At 39.0% G+C, this 16730-nt stretch overlaps 1 protein-coding gene across 1 annotated transcript; it reads left to right on the top strand.

The window, feature by feature from the left end:
• Positions 1-4344: 4344 nt before the first annotated feature.
• Positions 4345-10639, top strand: ppic (peptidylprolyl isomerase C; the record flags this gene model as incomplete). Its single annotated transcript, XM_083905289.1, has 6 exons — positions 4345-4449; positions 6093-6206; positions 7833-7926; positions 8389-8456; positions 9812-9928; positions 10511-10639. 6 exons carry the CDS (start codon positions 4345-4347, stop codon positions 10637-10639), a joined length of 627 nt encoding a protein of 208 aa, XP_083761415.1.
• Positions 10640-16730: the final 6091 nt, after the last annotated feature.

Here is a 16730-nt window from a genome sequence, read left to right as displayed (position 1 = left end):
GTGTGTGTAAGAAGACAGATTGCAGCCGCACTCATTGTGTTTCTGTGTCTGACTTGTTATCCACAACCCCAAGCTTTCCCACTCCACTGCTACACACACACACATACACACACACACACACGTAAATCATACAGAATGTGTGTGTGCATCAGTCCATCAGTCATTGTAAGCTGCTGTGGATAAGCTAAATGCCTGAAAAGTGTGTGTGTGTGTGTGTGTGTGTGTGTGTGTGTGTGTGTGTGTGTGTGTGTGTGTGTGTGTGTGTGTGTGTGTGTGTGTGTGTGTGTGTGTGTGTGTGTGTGTGTGTGTGTGTGTGTGTGTGTGTGCGCGTGTGTGTGTGTGTGCGTGTTGTTATGACTGGCATCGCCCTGACAGGCCCCATTTGTCATCCTTGGGACCTCTGGTGGATTGATAACGAACAAAAACACAAACATAAGTGTCTGAAAATGAACTCTTGTCGGCTTAAAGCAACTTTTTCAGCACAGAGGAATGTGGAGCAACAACAGGCCGTCTGATTGGCTAAAGCACAAGGTTGTGAAGGCGACAGTAAGGAAAACACATGATTGGTAGATTGAATCCTGGCCCTTCTTCTTATTTTGTTTTCTACAATCAAAAATCGGTTTTATTTGTACACATTAGCGAGACATTTTAGTGTAAAAAAGCATTTTAAAAGGTTAAAGAAATGTTCCTTTTTCTGAGGCTTTTGCGATTTCATGATGTCAAAACATAATATATATATAAATTATTATTATTGTTATATATGGCACCCTGACACAGAATCTCCTGCACCAAGAACCAGATTGAGACACAGAGGCTCACCGAAGACATGTGTGAGGACACTCAAACACACATTTTAGCCGTAAATTCTATGCCGAATTCTATGAAGAATATTATTTATGTGTGGTCGTACGTGTTCTAAATGTACAAATGTTTCCACTTAATCTAAACAGAAGGCAAAAGAGAAAGAAAAAGGAGGCGGAAGCTGGAACAGAATTAGGTGTTTTCATCCATTGATTAATGGCTTTCTAAAGCAGAGTACATTGGAGGAGCTGGCAGATCGATAAATTAACTGCCCAAATTCATCATTTTCTACAACAAAAGCTAATTATTTAGACGGCAACAGGAAAAGAAAAAACAATATTAACAACAGTTCATTTAACAAAGCTGTGTATTCCTGCATGTGAGAACACTGCAGAGCAGGAGGCTGACAGAAACATGCAGGGATTTACTCCTGTTCTTCACCAATACACAGATTTAGCTCTGATCACATTCAAGTCCTGTCTCAGTGATTAATGTTAAACAAAAACAAAACAAATGTGTGAACAAGAAAAGAAAGACTACACATTTTTAAACCGGCCTAAATCAATATCACTGATGTACACAGATATATCTGAATAATAATAATAATAATAATTGATGTATTTTGTAATGTTAGCTTTGGATTTCCAGGAGAACAATTGTGTGCTTTTATTTTGTTATTTATTATTTTAGTTTTATAATTTACTATTAGTCATGTTTGCCAATGGGAGATCATGCTTCCAGTGCTTGTGTCACTTTGATAAATCCAAACTAAAGATTTCAAACACTAAAGTCCCAAAATATCACCTTTGAACTTCAATATCAACAGCGTCTGTGCTTTACGATGGACTTTGGGTCATAAAGTAAAGCAACGCAAACTTCAGTGTACAGTCATAAAAACGCTGTCTAACGCTGATATTAACGTACAATTAAAACTTGTTTGAGTGAGCTTTTTGTTACGGGGCTAAAAATCTGTTTTAAAGGTGAAATTTAAGGAGATTTAAAGGTTAAATGTGACCTTATTGGTTCAAATCCATGAGGGTTAGTTAGCAAACACCTGACAGAAATGCAATTAAAACGTTTGCATTTCCCCTGTTCATTTGCACACGCACACACACACACACACACACACACACACACACACACACACACACACACACACTGTAACCTTGGTATGTATATATATATATATATATATATATATATATATATATATATACGTACAGGTTTAAAGTGGTGTCACTCTCATTTACATAGAAGCATGTTGTTAAGGCACCGCTTTGACATTCAATTAAAACGTTTACATTTCTGCTTAATTAATTCAGTGGATGGCAGGAAGAAAAGACGAATGGACGGGCTGCTTTGACAGGAGACCGATAACCGCATGTGTGTGTGTGTGTGTGTGAGTGAGAGAGAGAGTGTGTATGTTTATGCGTGTGTGTTAAGGTCACAGCAGGCTGACTATTATAATTCATCTCTATAGACATGTATTCAGTAGGGACTTATATTCTCCTCTTCAGCTTTATTTCCTGCAGCTGAGCAGGGGCTCTTTCAGTTTCACAGCTCTGATACGGGACTTTAATGAGCCACTTTATTCTTAATTTAAAAACTATCCAATGCACATGATCATTGATTACTGCGATGGGAAAAGTATCTGTCAATCACGACACAAAAAATCGTGATTTTGGGTTTATTTTTTACCTCTTAAAGAACAGAAGTGATTGTTTTACTGTTTTTTTTCATGTACTTTATGTGATTCTTATTATCATCAAATATGTACTGTTCACTTGCATTTCTCCATTGATTTGTTGGAGGACAGATGATGTTCTTTGTAGCTTTCTTTTTTCCTCCACAGAGACGACATTCAAATAAACCATGTCTTCATGAATCCGTGTATAAACACACATGTCATGTATACTCAAACACTTCCCATGTGTTTTTCAGTTGCTTTGAGTTAAAACAAAGACATATCGTTTAAAGTTGACATGACCGAGTGTTGGGCGAGTCATCTGGAATGCTGCCACTAAGGTTCCTCCTCATCCCAGTGACGTCAGAAATGTCAAAGAAGAGATGAGCTCGTCAGGTAGAAGTTACATGAATGAACACATTTATTTTATTTCATTTTATTTACACTCTTTGTTTTCTTTGAACCATGTTACATTTCTGCTTGTGCCATGTAGCCTCCTCCTCTTCTCCTATCTCGTTTCCTATTCTCTACTTTTTGTTTTGTTTTGTCTTGTATATTTTGAAGTATGGAAGCCCGTTTCCGCCACTTGGGGGGAAAAAAACTGGCAGATACTATGAGATACGAAGTCATAATTATGAGATATTAAACCATAATTATGAGAAATTAAGTCGTCATTTTGAGATTTAACGTTGTCATTTTGAGATTAAAAGTCAAAATTGTGAGCTAGAAAGTCAAAATTTTGAGATAAAAAGTCGAAATTACGAGAAAGAAAATAATAATTATGAGATAAAAAGTTTGTATTATAGATAAAAAGTCAAAATGATGCGAAAGAAAGTCAGAATTATGGGATAAAAATTCTGAGATAAAATTCGAAATTGTGAGACAAAAATGTATAATTATAAGAATTTTAAGTCATAATTATAAGATTAAAAGTCAAAATTGTGAGATACTATGTCACAATTATGAGATAAAAAGTCGTAATTTTGAGATAGAAAGTCATAATTGTGAGATAAGAAAGTCAAAATTATGGGGTAAAAAGTCGAATTTATGCATAGAAAGTCATAATAATGAGATAGAAAGTCATAATTATGAGATAGAAAGTCAAAATTATGAGATAAAAAGTCGAAATTGTGAGATAAAAAGTTATAATTATGAGATAAATAGTCGTAATTTTGAGATAGAAAGTCATAATTATGAGTTAGAAAGTCAAAATTATGAGATAAAAAGTGAAAATTGTGAGATAAGAAAGTCAAAATTATGGGATAAAAAGTCGAATTTATGCGATAAAAAGTCATAATTATGAGATAGAAAGTCAAAATTATTAGATAAAAAGTCGAAATTGTGAGATAAAAAGTCGAAATTATGAGATGAATAGGAAAGTCAAAATTGTGAGGTATCATCTCATAATTATGACTTAAAATCTCAAAATTATGACTTTAAATCTAAAAAAAATTACGACTTCATTTCTCATCATTTTGACTTTCTCTCATAATTTTGACTTTTTATGTCATCATTTTGACTTTCTATCTCACAACTTTGACTTGGTATCTGGCAGTTTTTTTTCTCCCAAGTGGCGGAAACGGGCTTCTTTATTGAAGTGAAGGTGATATGGATTTCTTTTTAAAATGATTCAATAAAGGAACTTTAAAAAAAACGAATCTTTTTCCTCCCCTCTCTCCTCTGCTCTCCTCTCAGAAGGAGGCGGCTTTGACCCAGACCCAGCCCCACGGAGGGGCGTGGTCTTGTGACGTAGCCGCGTTTGCAGCGCTGCTTCCAGGCCAGCCTCGCAGCTGTGGCTCGCTGAGATTTCCTCTCCCTTCTCGCCGTTCCTCCTGTCAGGACCTGCCGCTCTCTGAGACATGGAGCTCCGGATGCTCCTACCTGCTCTGCTCCTTCTGCCTGCCGCCTGTCTGCACTCGGTGTCCGCGGCGGCTTCGAGGAGAGGACCGAAAGTCACCGAGAAGGTGGGTGATGGGATTTTTCCGCATCTATTTGCATTAATCGAAAACCGCGTCTCTCTTCCTCCAGCGCTATGAAGTAACGGTGTGCGCTGAACTGGAGCCGAGGAACTGCACGCATAACAAACAGAGCGACGACGACGTGTCTAACACACACACTGACACAGCTGTACACGTGTGCATTAAGACCATTACAGCGCAATGCAGACTGTGTCAGAGACGTAGTTATTATGACACTGCATATTTATGAATGATCATAACCATGGGCTTTAAATAACCTTAAACTGAATACACACACATACACGGATTTTATTTGAAATTAATATATGGGCTGCTAAAACTAAAAAGGATACACAATGGCATGAGATATATGTATACTTTTATCATAGGAATATTTCTAATATAGTACAATCATTTGAATTATTACATATTTAGTTTAAACAAGTAATAATTAAAATTATTGTGTTATATTACTAATATTCTTTTTGTAACACTGACATTTCTTTGCTCCACTTCCACTAAGTAACTAACAATTATCCTAAATATAAATCATAATTTTGCAATATCCTACAGGTGAAAGGTGATCCTACGGGCTCTCGTTTCGGCTGTTAGAGCATCTGTAGGATGCACAAAAGTCAGGCATCTTCCCTGGTCAAAGTCAGCAAATTCCTGTAGAAATTATGATGTAAGATGATGGAAATCATGTGCAACTTAAGTTTGTTATTGTGGTTGGTAAAACCTAGGGATATAATGGAAAATATCAACCTTGATAACTTGCGCAAGTAGGCTAGATAATGTAAGCTGCACGATGAAGCTGCAATTTCGAAATGTTAAAGCATCCAGAATTATGACAACGTTAATAACGTTTGTAAGAAACCAATCCGTCAAGCTTTCGGCGAGATAAGAGTATTTACGTTTGTGCAGACCACTGACCTTACCTCAGATTCGACAGATCCCACCAGCTAGATTGACTGTAGGAAGATGGCCGCCAGTGCGGACGTTCAACACTCCGCCGTAAGACATCAACCCTTTAAGTATCTATGGTTCAGTCTACCTACCCCACTTACATCTTCTTCTACTACCTAGTGTGCCGTCGATTTCAATAAAAGACGGTGCAGGGCTTGGTTGAACTAAACTAGGCCCTCACTTTACCAAAATGTCCTCACTCTGTATGGACTACACGATTTGTGGTCCTCACAAAGCCACAAATACCTCACAAACACACCCACAATCACAGCAAGACTCTTCTCATAAACTATTAATAAACAGATATAATGTTTTAACATTGACTGTTCAACACTGTAAACAGAAACGCATTATGTGGTTTGACATGTGACTTCTCACACTTCCCACAGGATTCATTCATGGGTTCACTAATGAACCTCAGTGTAACCTCAGCATAACCCACTGAAGCTGAAATGATCACATGCAATGCAGTCATTTTGCAACTGTATGTCAGTAACTCATACAACCACACTTTAAAAATGTTCCTTTAAATTTAAATCTAAAGTAAACTCACATTGTGTTTCTCTTTTGTTCACATGACACACACTGTTGTAAGATGAAGTTTGGGGGGTGGGTGAAGGAGTTAACCTCTGTCTTTAAGTATGACAACTTACCTGTGAGTGACAGCATGTCTGTGTGTCCAGGTGTTTTTTGACATCACAGTAGGGGGTCACGAGGTAGGGCGGATCGTCATCGGGTTGTTTGGAGAAGTCGTCCCGCTGACTGTTAGTAACTTCGTTGCCCTGGCAACTGGAGAGGTAAGAAGATGGCATAAATACACACAGACATGAATGTAGTTTAAAAAGTACACTCAACAAAAATATAAACGCACAAATAAAAACTTGTAGTTATTGTTATGTGACAAAACAGAGTAACTATATAAAATAACAGTACAAGTTTATCAATAAAGTGGCTTTAATTTGCGAGCATTAGGATCAATTTCAAAACAAAAGTCCTGGAGTAATGGCAGGAAGAACACAATGGGGGGTCGATGATCTTTAATAACGTGTGTGTCCACCATTAAGCCCAATTTATAGTCCTGCGTAAAGTGCTCTGCGTAGGTTACGCAGAGACTCTGCGTCGACGCAGAGCCTGTCGAAGAGCCTCTGCGTCGTCTCCGACTGCACAAAATATTTTTAAAGTGTCCGTCACTCCGTCAAGGGACAACGGAGACGGCAAGAGCTGCGATTGGTCCTCAGGACAGGCCGAGCTAAGATGCTCTGTGCCGGCTCACAGTGCGCACCAAGCGTCCACAGACGTGGGGCTGATCCCCGCCGACAACGTCGCTGAAAAACTATAAATACGTCATATCTTAACACACACAGCACATTTAGACTCTAAATGGCCAATTTCTCGCCTCAAATTATCTTAAAACTATGTTCCGTGACACAGAAAAGTGAGAAACTGCCTCTGTTTCAACAACAACAGTCTTTCTCTCTCTTTCTCTCTCGGACGCCATTGCTCACTGTAGCCAGAAGCACAACAACCTTGCGCAGCGACCCCTACTGATCGGGCGGGAAATTGCAGCACGTATCCGTCACCACAAAGCAGAAGCATGAAGGCTCGAGGGGTCTCCGTGGTTACGCAGTCAGATAACGCAATGACGCAGTCGGAGAAGTATAATGTGGCCTTTAGCTTCACGCAGAGCGGTACACCGGCGACGCATGGACATCACCAGGTTGTCGATCGTGGCCTGGGGGATGTTGTCCCATTCCTCCCGCAGAGCCACTTGAAGTTGGCGGCCGTTCTGGGGAACTGGAACTGGAACCTGCTGGTGGACGCGCTTATCCAGAACATCCCAAAGGTGTTCGATAGGTGACATGTCTGGTGAATACGGCGTCATTCAGTTGTGTTGCCACAGCTGTAACGCTCAACCCAGCACTCAGCATGCCAATGGCACGCTCCCTCATGATTTGTGACATCTGTGGCATATTGACAAGTGACCAAAGTCCACATTTTGGTGTGCCCTTTTATTGACCAGACCATAGGGAGTGTCCGTGTACTGGTCACTCTTATTGACAAGTGACAAAAGTCCACATTTTGGTGTGCCCCTTTATTGACCAGACCATACGGAGTGTCTGTGTACTGGTCACACATATTGACCACCACTCTGCCATGCTCCATGACTCTCGTGAGTTGAAATACTCAATCTGAGATTGTAGTCAATAGGAGTGGCCAAGTGACACTGGACTACTGGGTTTGAGCAAAACAAATCATTCCATAAACAAATGCATCAAGAATCTGAACAAATGTCATGACATTCCACTTTTGTTCACATTTTTGCGTTTATATTTTTGTTGAGTACAAGTCAATCAGACTTTTGAAGACACAATGTCCTCACAAGCACACACGACACAACCGCTCACAGTTGCGTGTCTTGACAGAAAGGTTATGGCTACAAAGGAACCAAGTTCCACCGAGTGATCAAAGACTTCATGATCCAGGGCGGAGACTTCACTGCTGGAGATGGAAGTGGAGGTAGGAACCACAAGTCAAGGGTCAACCCAAAACACTGTATATACAGACAGAATTGAATTTCCCCTTGCGGGACTTAAAGGGTTCTTAATCTAATCTAATCAGATAAAGACATGGCTCATCCTCACACTTAAATGTATCTAAAGAAGTTTTCCAGATCCTGGAAACTTCTAGTCCCAGTGCTAACTGAGGAAGCTCTTGTCAGTAATAGCTGACAATTGTGTCATGTGCTCATTGATAATTTTCTCTTTTTCACTAGGTAATCAGCCAATTACATTGAATATTTTATAGGACATCATGAGTCATTGTCATTGTGGGCACACTGTTTTTGTAGGGCGTTGCTCTGCTAGCCTGGCAACCCATGCCACTTTGAGTGCATGTATTTGTATTATGTGCAGGGGGATTCAGACACTTTAAACATTTTTTAAAGTTTTACTGCAATGTAACCGTTATTTTTCCATCCAGGTCACAGCATTTATGGAACAACCTTTGCAGATGAAAACTTTAAACTGAAGCACTTGGGAGCAAGCTGGGTGAGTACACACACAACATTATTCCGACAAAAAAAGAAGGAAATATTGCAATAGTTGTAAATATATATATATATATATATATATATATATATATATATATATATATATATATATATATATATATATATATATATATGCTCTAACATATTTGACATAGAGTAGAGGTATGGGGACATTTCATGTCAACTTTGATGACATCTGGGAGCATGGGATCATGATCATTGCGTATAATTCCACATTTAATTTAGGTTGCATATGCCACACAACAATCAGGTTTTTTTTAAGTGTGATATAGACCAACTCACTCACTCCCTCACTTTCTCCCCGGTCGCTACCAAAGTGCATGACAGCTGGTGAATCTCAGTTCTGCTGAGCTGTTCTTCCATGGGTTCATCTGTCACAACCAAAACATGTCCCGTGCCTATTTCAAAGTAAAAGCACTCCAGTGTTCCTGTTCCCCATTTCCTTGTTTATCAACAAGGCTTTTATTGTGAAATATTTATAGTACTAGCAGATGCACAACTTCATGCTGAAAACTCCTGGAATTTTGCTGAGGATTAGGGTGTTTATTATCTATGGCAAATTTAAAAGGTAAACCTTTAAGTATAATATAGCAGCTCCAGAAAGCAGAAGACATTAAAAGGCCCTCAAACCAAGAAAATCAGTCTGTTACCTTCAATATAAATACTATAAAATAGTTTATAATATTAATATTTAAATAGTGGAAACATTTTTGGCTAATTTTAGTACATTACCCAGAAAATTTTTTGTTTTCATGTTCTTAGATATTTTAATGTAGAAATGTGACATACTATATATTTAAATGGCTTCACACATTGAAATCACTTAACCTTACATTTTAGAATTATTTAGTTTCTTCTTTTTTTTCTCCACAGGTAGAATACGTATTTTTAGATAAAGTTCAGACCTTTTATTAAGACCTTATTAGCCACTATTGCGCCATATGTAAGAATGTGGCCAAAAACAGTTACTAAATTCAAATTCAAAATACCGAGGTCTTTTAGGTTTCGTTTTCTGACGTAACTGGCAACCCGTGGTTGCTCAGCAGCTGCGACTCTACTGACTGCAATGATTGGTAGACGGTGGTAGACAAAACATGATTTCAAAACATAAACATGATTTGCAGTCTGCAAAATATATTTTTTAATGCAAATATTTTGGCTGTACTGTTGTTGTTGGTGAGTTCAGTTTGTTATATGAACATTATTCCTGAGTCTGTGACTTATTAGGAGGATTTTATGGCCAGTTGCTTTAGATTTATTACATAATGCACCTTTAAGATAACTCATTGCGTTTTTGCATCATGTATCTGTGTGTGCTTGTGTTTTTACTAGGTAAGTATGGCTAATGCTGGGCCGGACACTAACGGGTCTCAATTCTTCATCCTGGCTGCCAAGGCACCATGGCTGGATGGAAAACATGTGGTGTTTGGCAAAGTTCTGGAGGGGATGGTGGGTCAGACCTCATACACTTTACATCATTGGTTCTCAAAGTGCGGCCCGTGGGCCAATGCCGGCCCGCAGAAACATGTCTGGCGGCCCGCAATGAATTACAGCTGATAGTTTTAATCCAGGAGCTACTAAGCTTGTTAAATGTTTATTGGACATTACTGGATACAGACCAATAAGTGTAAACTGTAGAACTGCAATCTGGTCATTAAAGTTATGACAAATGGGATTTATTTCTGTTGTTTCCCTTTGGCGACCCTCAGTCCAACGTTGGGCCCCTAAATTGGCCCTCAGGTATCAAAACTTTGAGAACCCCTGCTTTACATGAAGCTGCTAATGGCGCATTTCCACTGGCTCTACTCGGTACGCCTTGGCGTGGTTAATTTGCGCCCACGTTGAGTATGTACTTTTTTTAGAGTTGAAATACAACCTAAACTGTACCGTAGCGAGCCGGGACTACTAGAGGAAATGTGCCGTAAGTGTAGCTGCTTGAAAACCAGAACAACATTGCCTATGTCAAAAAACAAAAAAACAAAAAATTGCTGCTTTCCTGAGCCTCTTTTCTCTCTGTGTCTCCTCTACTAGGCTGTGGTTCATACCATTGAACTGCAAGACACCAATGACAGGAATCTGCCGTACACAGAGTGTGTGATCGTTAATAGTGGCAGAATCCCCGTCAAAGAGCCCTTTATAGTGGAGGTGGAGGGATGGTAAAACAAAGCTGATACACATTTCTATGTAGGACAAAAAAAAGTATGTGACAGATGAATACATCCAGGTGCTTGATCAGAAATAATTTGCGGTTACAAAATTTGCTTTACGTTGACATACTAGCCAGCAGGGCTGAATATTGGGTACAGTTTATGATGAATAGTGGCATACCCCCCTGGTACACTCAAATAACATTAAAAACCTGAAAAGTAAATATGTAAATAATAAAAAAAAGTAACCAGTGTAACAACTGTGTATTTGGGACAGGGTAACTTACATTAATTGGATTAGACATAAAAATCTGGCCCACTAACAGTCACTTTAACAAGCTAACATGAACAAGTCTTCAATACTGGGCATTACGATATGCTTATTGTGACATGTCACAAAGACATTTATACATTTTCGTGTCTGTCATTATCTCAGTCACTACCCCACATACCTGGACAAAATACTTCCCCTTGAGGGCAGTACCATTAAAAGGGGTTATTTTTTACTGTGCTTGATCTGAGTTCGTGGCAGTGGAATGTAAGATCACCAAATGGAAGTCGTCCCATTAATGGGAAATATTCCTTGTTGATGTTGCAGTTGAGAGAGATCAATGTCTATCAGCATTTTCAATATTTCCATCTGTCCGCCGCAACTTTTGACAACTTGCTTCGCAAGGAAACCAATCGTCTGGCGGTCCTGTTTTCAGGGATAAACCAGTGATCTCTGGCAGCATGTTTTACAGTTGTTTCACTGCAACTGTAGGTTGCTGCTTCATCGTTTTCCTAACTGATTGGACTATTGATTTCTATACTGCCCCAATGAGTTCCTGTGGTATTGCTCCGATTCATCGGTCATCGTAAGATCCCCCTGCTTGGCGCTACATTGATACAACGCAATGAACGCGTCTTTTGTGTATTGTTGTCGAGTATAAATGGGCCATAATAGTGTTTTCCAGTTTTGCACTGAGGTGAGACGCAAGTAGTAACTTTCAATGGGAACACACCCACTATTATGTTTTCATTTGAAGCGGTCAACTTCCTCATGCAACTCATGCATGAATGGTGTGAAAGCTATTGTTTTTACTGCTTTTGTCGTTTTACAGAGTTATGCACACAGCTCTCTCCTACGAGTGTCGGGAACATAATCATGACTGTCATACTGGTTAATGTAGTAATCACTTGCATGTTAGTGTATGTAGCTGTAACACTACAGTACACGCTTACAATGTAGCATGTTAAAGGCTCAAAAAATCTGCAAATGATTTCTGATATATATGTATATATCTATATACACATATACTATATATATACTGTATATATGTATATATAGATAACTTAAATTGAAAACATTTAAAGCATTTTTTTTTTTAATCGAAAACATCACTGAATGAAATCAGTGCTATAACTTTGTGTGGATTTTTTTATTTCTATTATTTGGGAAATACATAAACGGTGGCTCTGAGACACCTTCTAAATTATAAAAGCTGGAAATGATGACGTTTTCAGAGTTGATTGATGACTTCAACATATCGGGTTCACTGTGGTTCATTCTGACTGTTTTTTGTATGTAAGCATATTTTAATACTTGGATGGTGCCACTAAGCATCATTCATAAAACAGCTAAATAATTCACATGCGTTTTAATAATTCAATAACAGGAAACGGACTGAAGTTTTTTTTTTTTTAAGGTTTTAACAAATGATTGGTGCTATGAAATCAAACATAATATCATTGAAACTTGCACTTACCTAATAAATATGTAGCTTCTCATAGTGTTGTTGCCAAATCATCTTCTATATTGCCAAAAAACACATTTTCCTATGCATTTGATCCATTTGTAGCAAGTGTCATACTGATCAGACACTTTACCATTTATATTTGTCATGTGTGATTTAAAATATCTTCTTCTAAATTCTCTATGCACAGCATGAAAAAAAATGCAGCACATATTGTAGCAAGGGAAAAGTCAAAAGTGGAATTGTTGTTGTATTTGCACTTGTGTTCAACAGTTTTGCCGTCGACCTTCTCTGTTGTTTTGTAATGATGTTCCTGTCATTTCAATGACGTCCCAAACTGAAGTTAATGCAGCATATTAAGAGTTTATTGTTTATAGTTACTGTGCCAACACAGCCTTTTTTACAATTAAAAAAATACTGTTGCAAAATGAGATGTTCCGTTGTTTTGTCTGTTCAGGTGATACTTGTAAACATGTACACAACCATGTTGTGGTTGTGATAGTGGGAATTAAAATCAGACACACTTTCATGCCTCTGCATCAAACACCAACCAGGGGAAGGAGGCACAATTTCAGACGCAGGTCAATTTTGAGTGGAAGTGGAAATTCAAACATTCAAAAGGATGCGAGTGTGGCAAAGGGGCAACTGGTCATTTTAAATATGCTGTAAAAGAGCAACCATCGATGCCACCTGGGGAATGACATGCCAGGAAATAAAAATATTGACTGTAAAAGATCAAAGCACACAGACTTGGACGTGGTTTCTAATAAATAATCAGATTCAAATTAAAGGTCTGGGCTGATGCTGAAAAGGAAATAGTTAAGATGCTAGGAGTCCAAATAAGCGAAATGTGTCATCAAGACCCAGTCACCTTACAAGCGTATAAAGTATGGGGACCTCATCCAATAGCCTCCCAGCAAGGAAACTGTCAAAGTATAAATAGACATGGTAACTATAGAGCAAATTATATTATATAAAGACATACAGCAGAAAAAAAGAGGGAACGATAGCTCATAAAAGGCACACTATAGATAAAAGAAAGGGGCGAATAAATCCTGAATATATTGTTGACTTTTGCAGACATGGATTTTATTAGGTTAGCCTTTTGATAATTGGCTAAAATCCTTTTTTTTCCCTTATGTCCTTGTTGGTAGACATGCTTTCAGTGGAAGCGAAGCTCAAAGTAAAAGGGACTGCCACACTGGAGCTATGACTGATAAGTCAACACATATACACACAGACACCTACATATGTTTACATACTATGTACCATACATATTGAATGGTTTCCTTCCTTTAATTGGTTTCCTCCAAATTCCTTGTTCCTCAATCCAATCCTCCATGTAACTCCTCACCATCACCCATTGTTACCGATCCATTTCGTATAATGTAAAAAACAAACAAACAAACAAAAAAAAAAACTAAACGGTTCTTTGCCCGGTTGTCGGTCTGGAGGCTGCAGTTTGAGAACTATTGGCGTTAAACGATGTAATTATCGTCTGTAAAAGGTGAAGCAGCAGAGGAAAGCAACAAGCTGACAGCTGATCTCTCAGCACTGACACAAAACTGCTGCTAATGAGAACTACAGCGGGTGATTTGTTTTCCCCTGTTCTACAACACTCACACAGATACAAACAGATAAACAGACAGACACCTTTACACACACACACACACACACATAGGGGAGGAAAACATCTCTGAACACAAAGGTCAGAGCAGAGCAGAAATCTCTGGAGGAGGACAGGAAGTCGACAGGAAACAGTGAAACATATCACGGCCGTCGCTTCAATCCTCTGGCCCCTCTGAATAGTTTAGTTAGATCTCTACAAATTAACAAAAAATATCCTGATCTATTGATTTTCCCGAGGCAGTTTAAGGTGATGTACTGTTTTCTTTCTGATGTTTTGTTGTCCTGAATCTTCAATCTGCTGCATCCTTATTCTTTTCCAAAAAAAAAGTGCTCAATTATTTTTTTTAAATTGAATTTGAAGTGGATTCTACTGCTAAAAATAAAACTTCATACATTCATCCTATACCGCTTTATATAGGGCTGACATAGGGCAAAAGGCAGGTCAGCGGGCCACAGGGCCACACAAACAACCATTCTCTCTCACACACACACCTACGGTCAATTTAGTTCAGTAGGAATTAACAGTCTCATTTAAATTGCAAACACAGTTTTTCAATCCTGAAAGTGTGTGCTCTGCCAACAGAACGTGAAGCAAATCTACAAAAACTGCCTGTAAGCACAAGCCAAGAGCAGCTGCTGCTTCTTCTTCTTACCAAACATCACAAGACGGTGCCTGTGTGTGTATGTGCCCAGGTATTACTAATGTTGAGGGGACTTAAAACTGTTTACAGTCACATTATGGGGACAAAAAGCCCCCCTTGTACCCATAGTGTAAATGACTACATTTTAAGGTGAAGATAAAGTTTTAAGGTCAGGGTCAGGATCAGGCCAGTAGTAATCATGGTTACGGTCAGAGTAACACTGGATTTCCACTGGACGCGGAACGGCCGCGGAACGGCAGCGGCGCGGTTCTGCTTCGTCCTCTCCCCAGCATCAATCCCCACGGGATATTACCTGCGTATTGTGTTTTATTTTGAAAGGGGGGCCGAAATGTTTTACTTTGATTCTGTGTCGCTTTTCCTGTCTGGTGCGATCTGCTTCGTTGAAATTTACGAGGTTCAGCAGCGGCAACGGAAAAAAATAGAACTGATTCCTATCAATAGCGCTGCGGCACGGCCAGCCGCTTCTGGGCCGCTGCTGAGACGCTCCGCAGCGCGGCCGGTGGGAATGCTCTCATTGATTAGAATGGAAGCGATTTGCAACGGCGATTCCGCGTCCAGTGGAAATCCAGGGTAAGGGTGAATTCCAATTCCTTGCTTAACCCTCAATCTCAAAAATGCGCGCTCCCTCTAGTGCAAGTGTTGTCTCGATTCTCAGAAAAATTAAGTTGAGGGGCAAGTTTAAGGACTGTATCGCCCTCAATATTGAGATTTTCCAAGACCACCCTTTGGAGCAAGGGCTACCCGGAATGCATTGCGTGTTTTCACATAACAAAGATGGCGCCGAAAGCAGCGAAAGGAGTTCGCTACAAATTAAGTATTAGTTTTGTTAATAGAGATATAAAAATGATGATAATCGTGACGTAAATGTGTTCTTCTTCTTCTTTTTTGGAGTTGACAGACTGGACGCAGTTTTCGCGTTATTCTGCCCCCCACAGTCTGAAGACGTATGTGCGTTTAAGGGGTGTCCCATTTCTAAGTGACAAAATAACCCTCAACACTTGGTTTTGAGGGCCATTTAAGATTAAGGGTTGAGCTTGAGGGTTAAGATAGGAATTGGAATTGGCCCTTAGTCTCCAGGAAATGAATGTAAGTTAATTCAATGTCCCCTGAATTCCTGAAAACCTCACGTTTGTGTGTGTGTGCGCGTGTACCAGAGTCTTGGAGCAAGGTCAACCTTTTTCAGTTTCCAATGGGCATTCATCTTACCAATCAATCAAATCAAGGCTAAAAACCTATTTATTTAGGATGGCTTTTAATACCGAGTAGTATGGTGACACTTTTTATCTTTTGTCTTCTTATCTTTTATCTGATTCTATCTTATTTTATTTTGCACTATTTTATTGTTTTTATTGTTTTTAATTACTTTTATGTGTTTCCTCTTTATTTATTTATTTCTTGTAAAGCACTTTGGATCACCGAAAGGATTGTTGTAAAGGGCTGTATAAATAAAGTACATTTACATTTAAAGTACATTTACAATCAGAAAATATTCAAATTAATTTAACATTTGTTAAAAATTTATAAAACATACATATTTCCACAGGTTTGACAATTGGGAGAACACAACTCTAACTCTCACACTATAAATAATGACAATAAAATAAAGACAATCTAATTTTGGTTTTAATGATTAATTTAAAATGTTGCTGTGATCTGTTTTTACTTAAGCCTGCCAGGATTCTCAACTCTGACTTTACACAGACAAAACAAACCAGGCTGTACAGCAGATCAGGACAAACCCAGATTATTACCAAGCAGCATACTGTATAGTAAATGTGAGCAACAACAACAAACTCTGTAAGAGTCAAGATGACTCCTCTCCGAAACGTCTCAGCTGAGTCTATATTTTCTGGCTTCTGTTGTTTTATTTTTCTGCTGGACCACAAGGTGAGATGGACAGATTGACAGAGAAAGTGCCTCTTCAAACATCCACCGTGTCCTCCTCCTCCTCCTCCTCCTCCTCCTCCTCCTCAGCATGCTGTTTGTCAGCCAATATAACAAGACTGTTTGAACCCAGCGAACCTGAGGAGGAGCGGGAGACAGAGGGAGGGAGAGGGTTTAGGAAGATGAAATGCAA

This window comes from Microchirus variegatus (assembly GCF_963457635.1).
Source record: "Microchirus variegatus genome assembly, chromosome: 18".
In the NCBI taxonomy this organism is placed as follows: domain Eukaryota; kingdom Metazoa; phylum Chordata; class Actinopteri; order Pleuronectiformes; family Soleidae; genus Microchirus; species Microchirus variegatus.
This window is presented reverse-complemented; position numbering and strand designations above follow the sequence as displayed.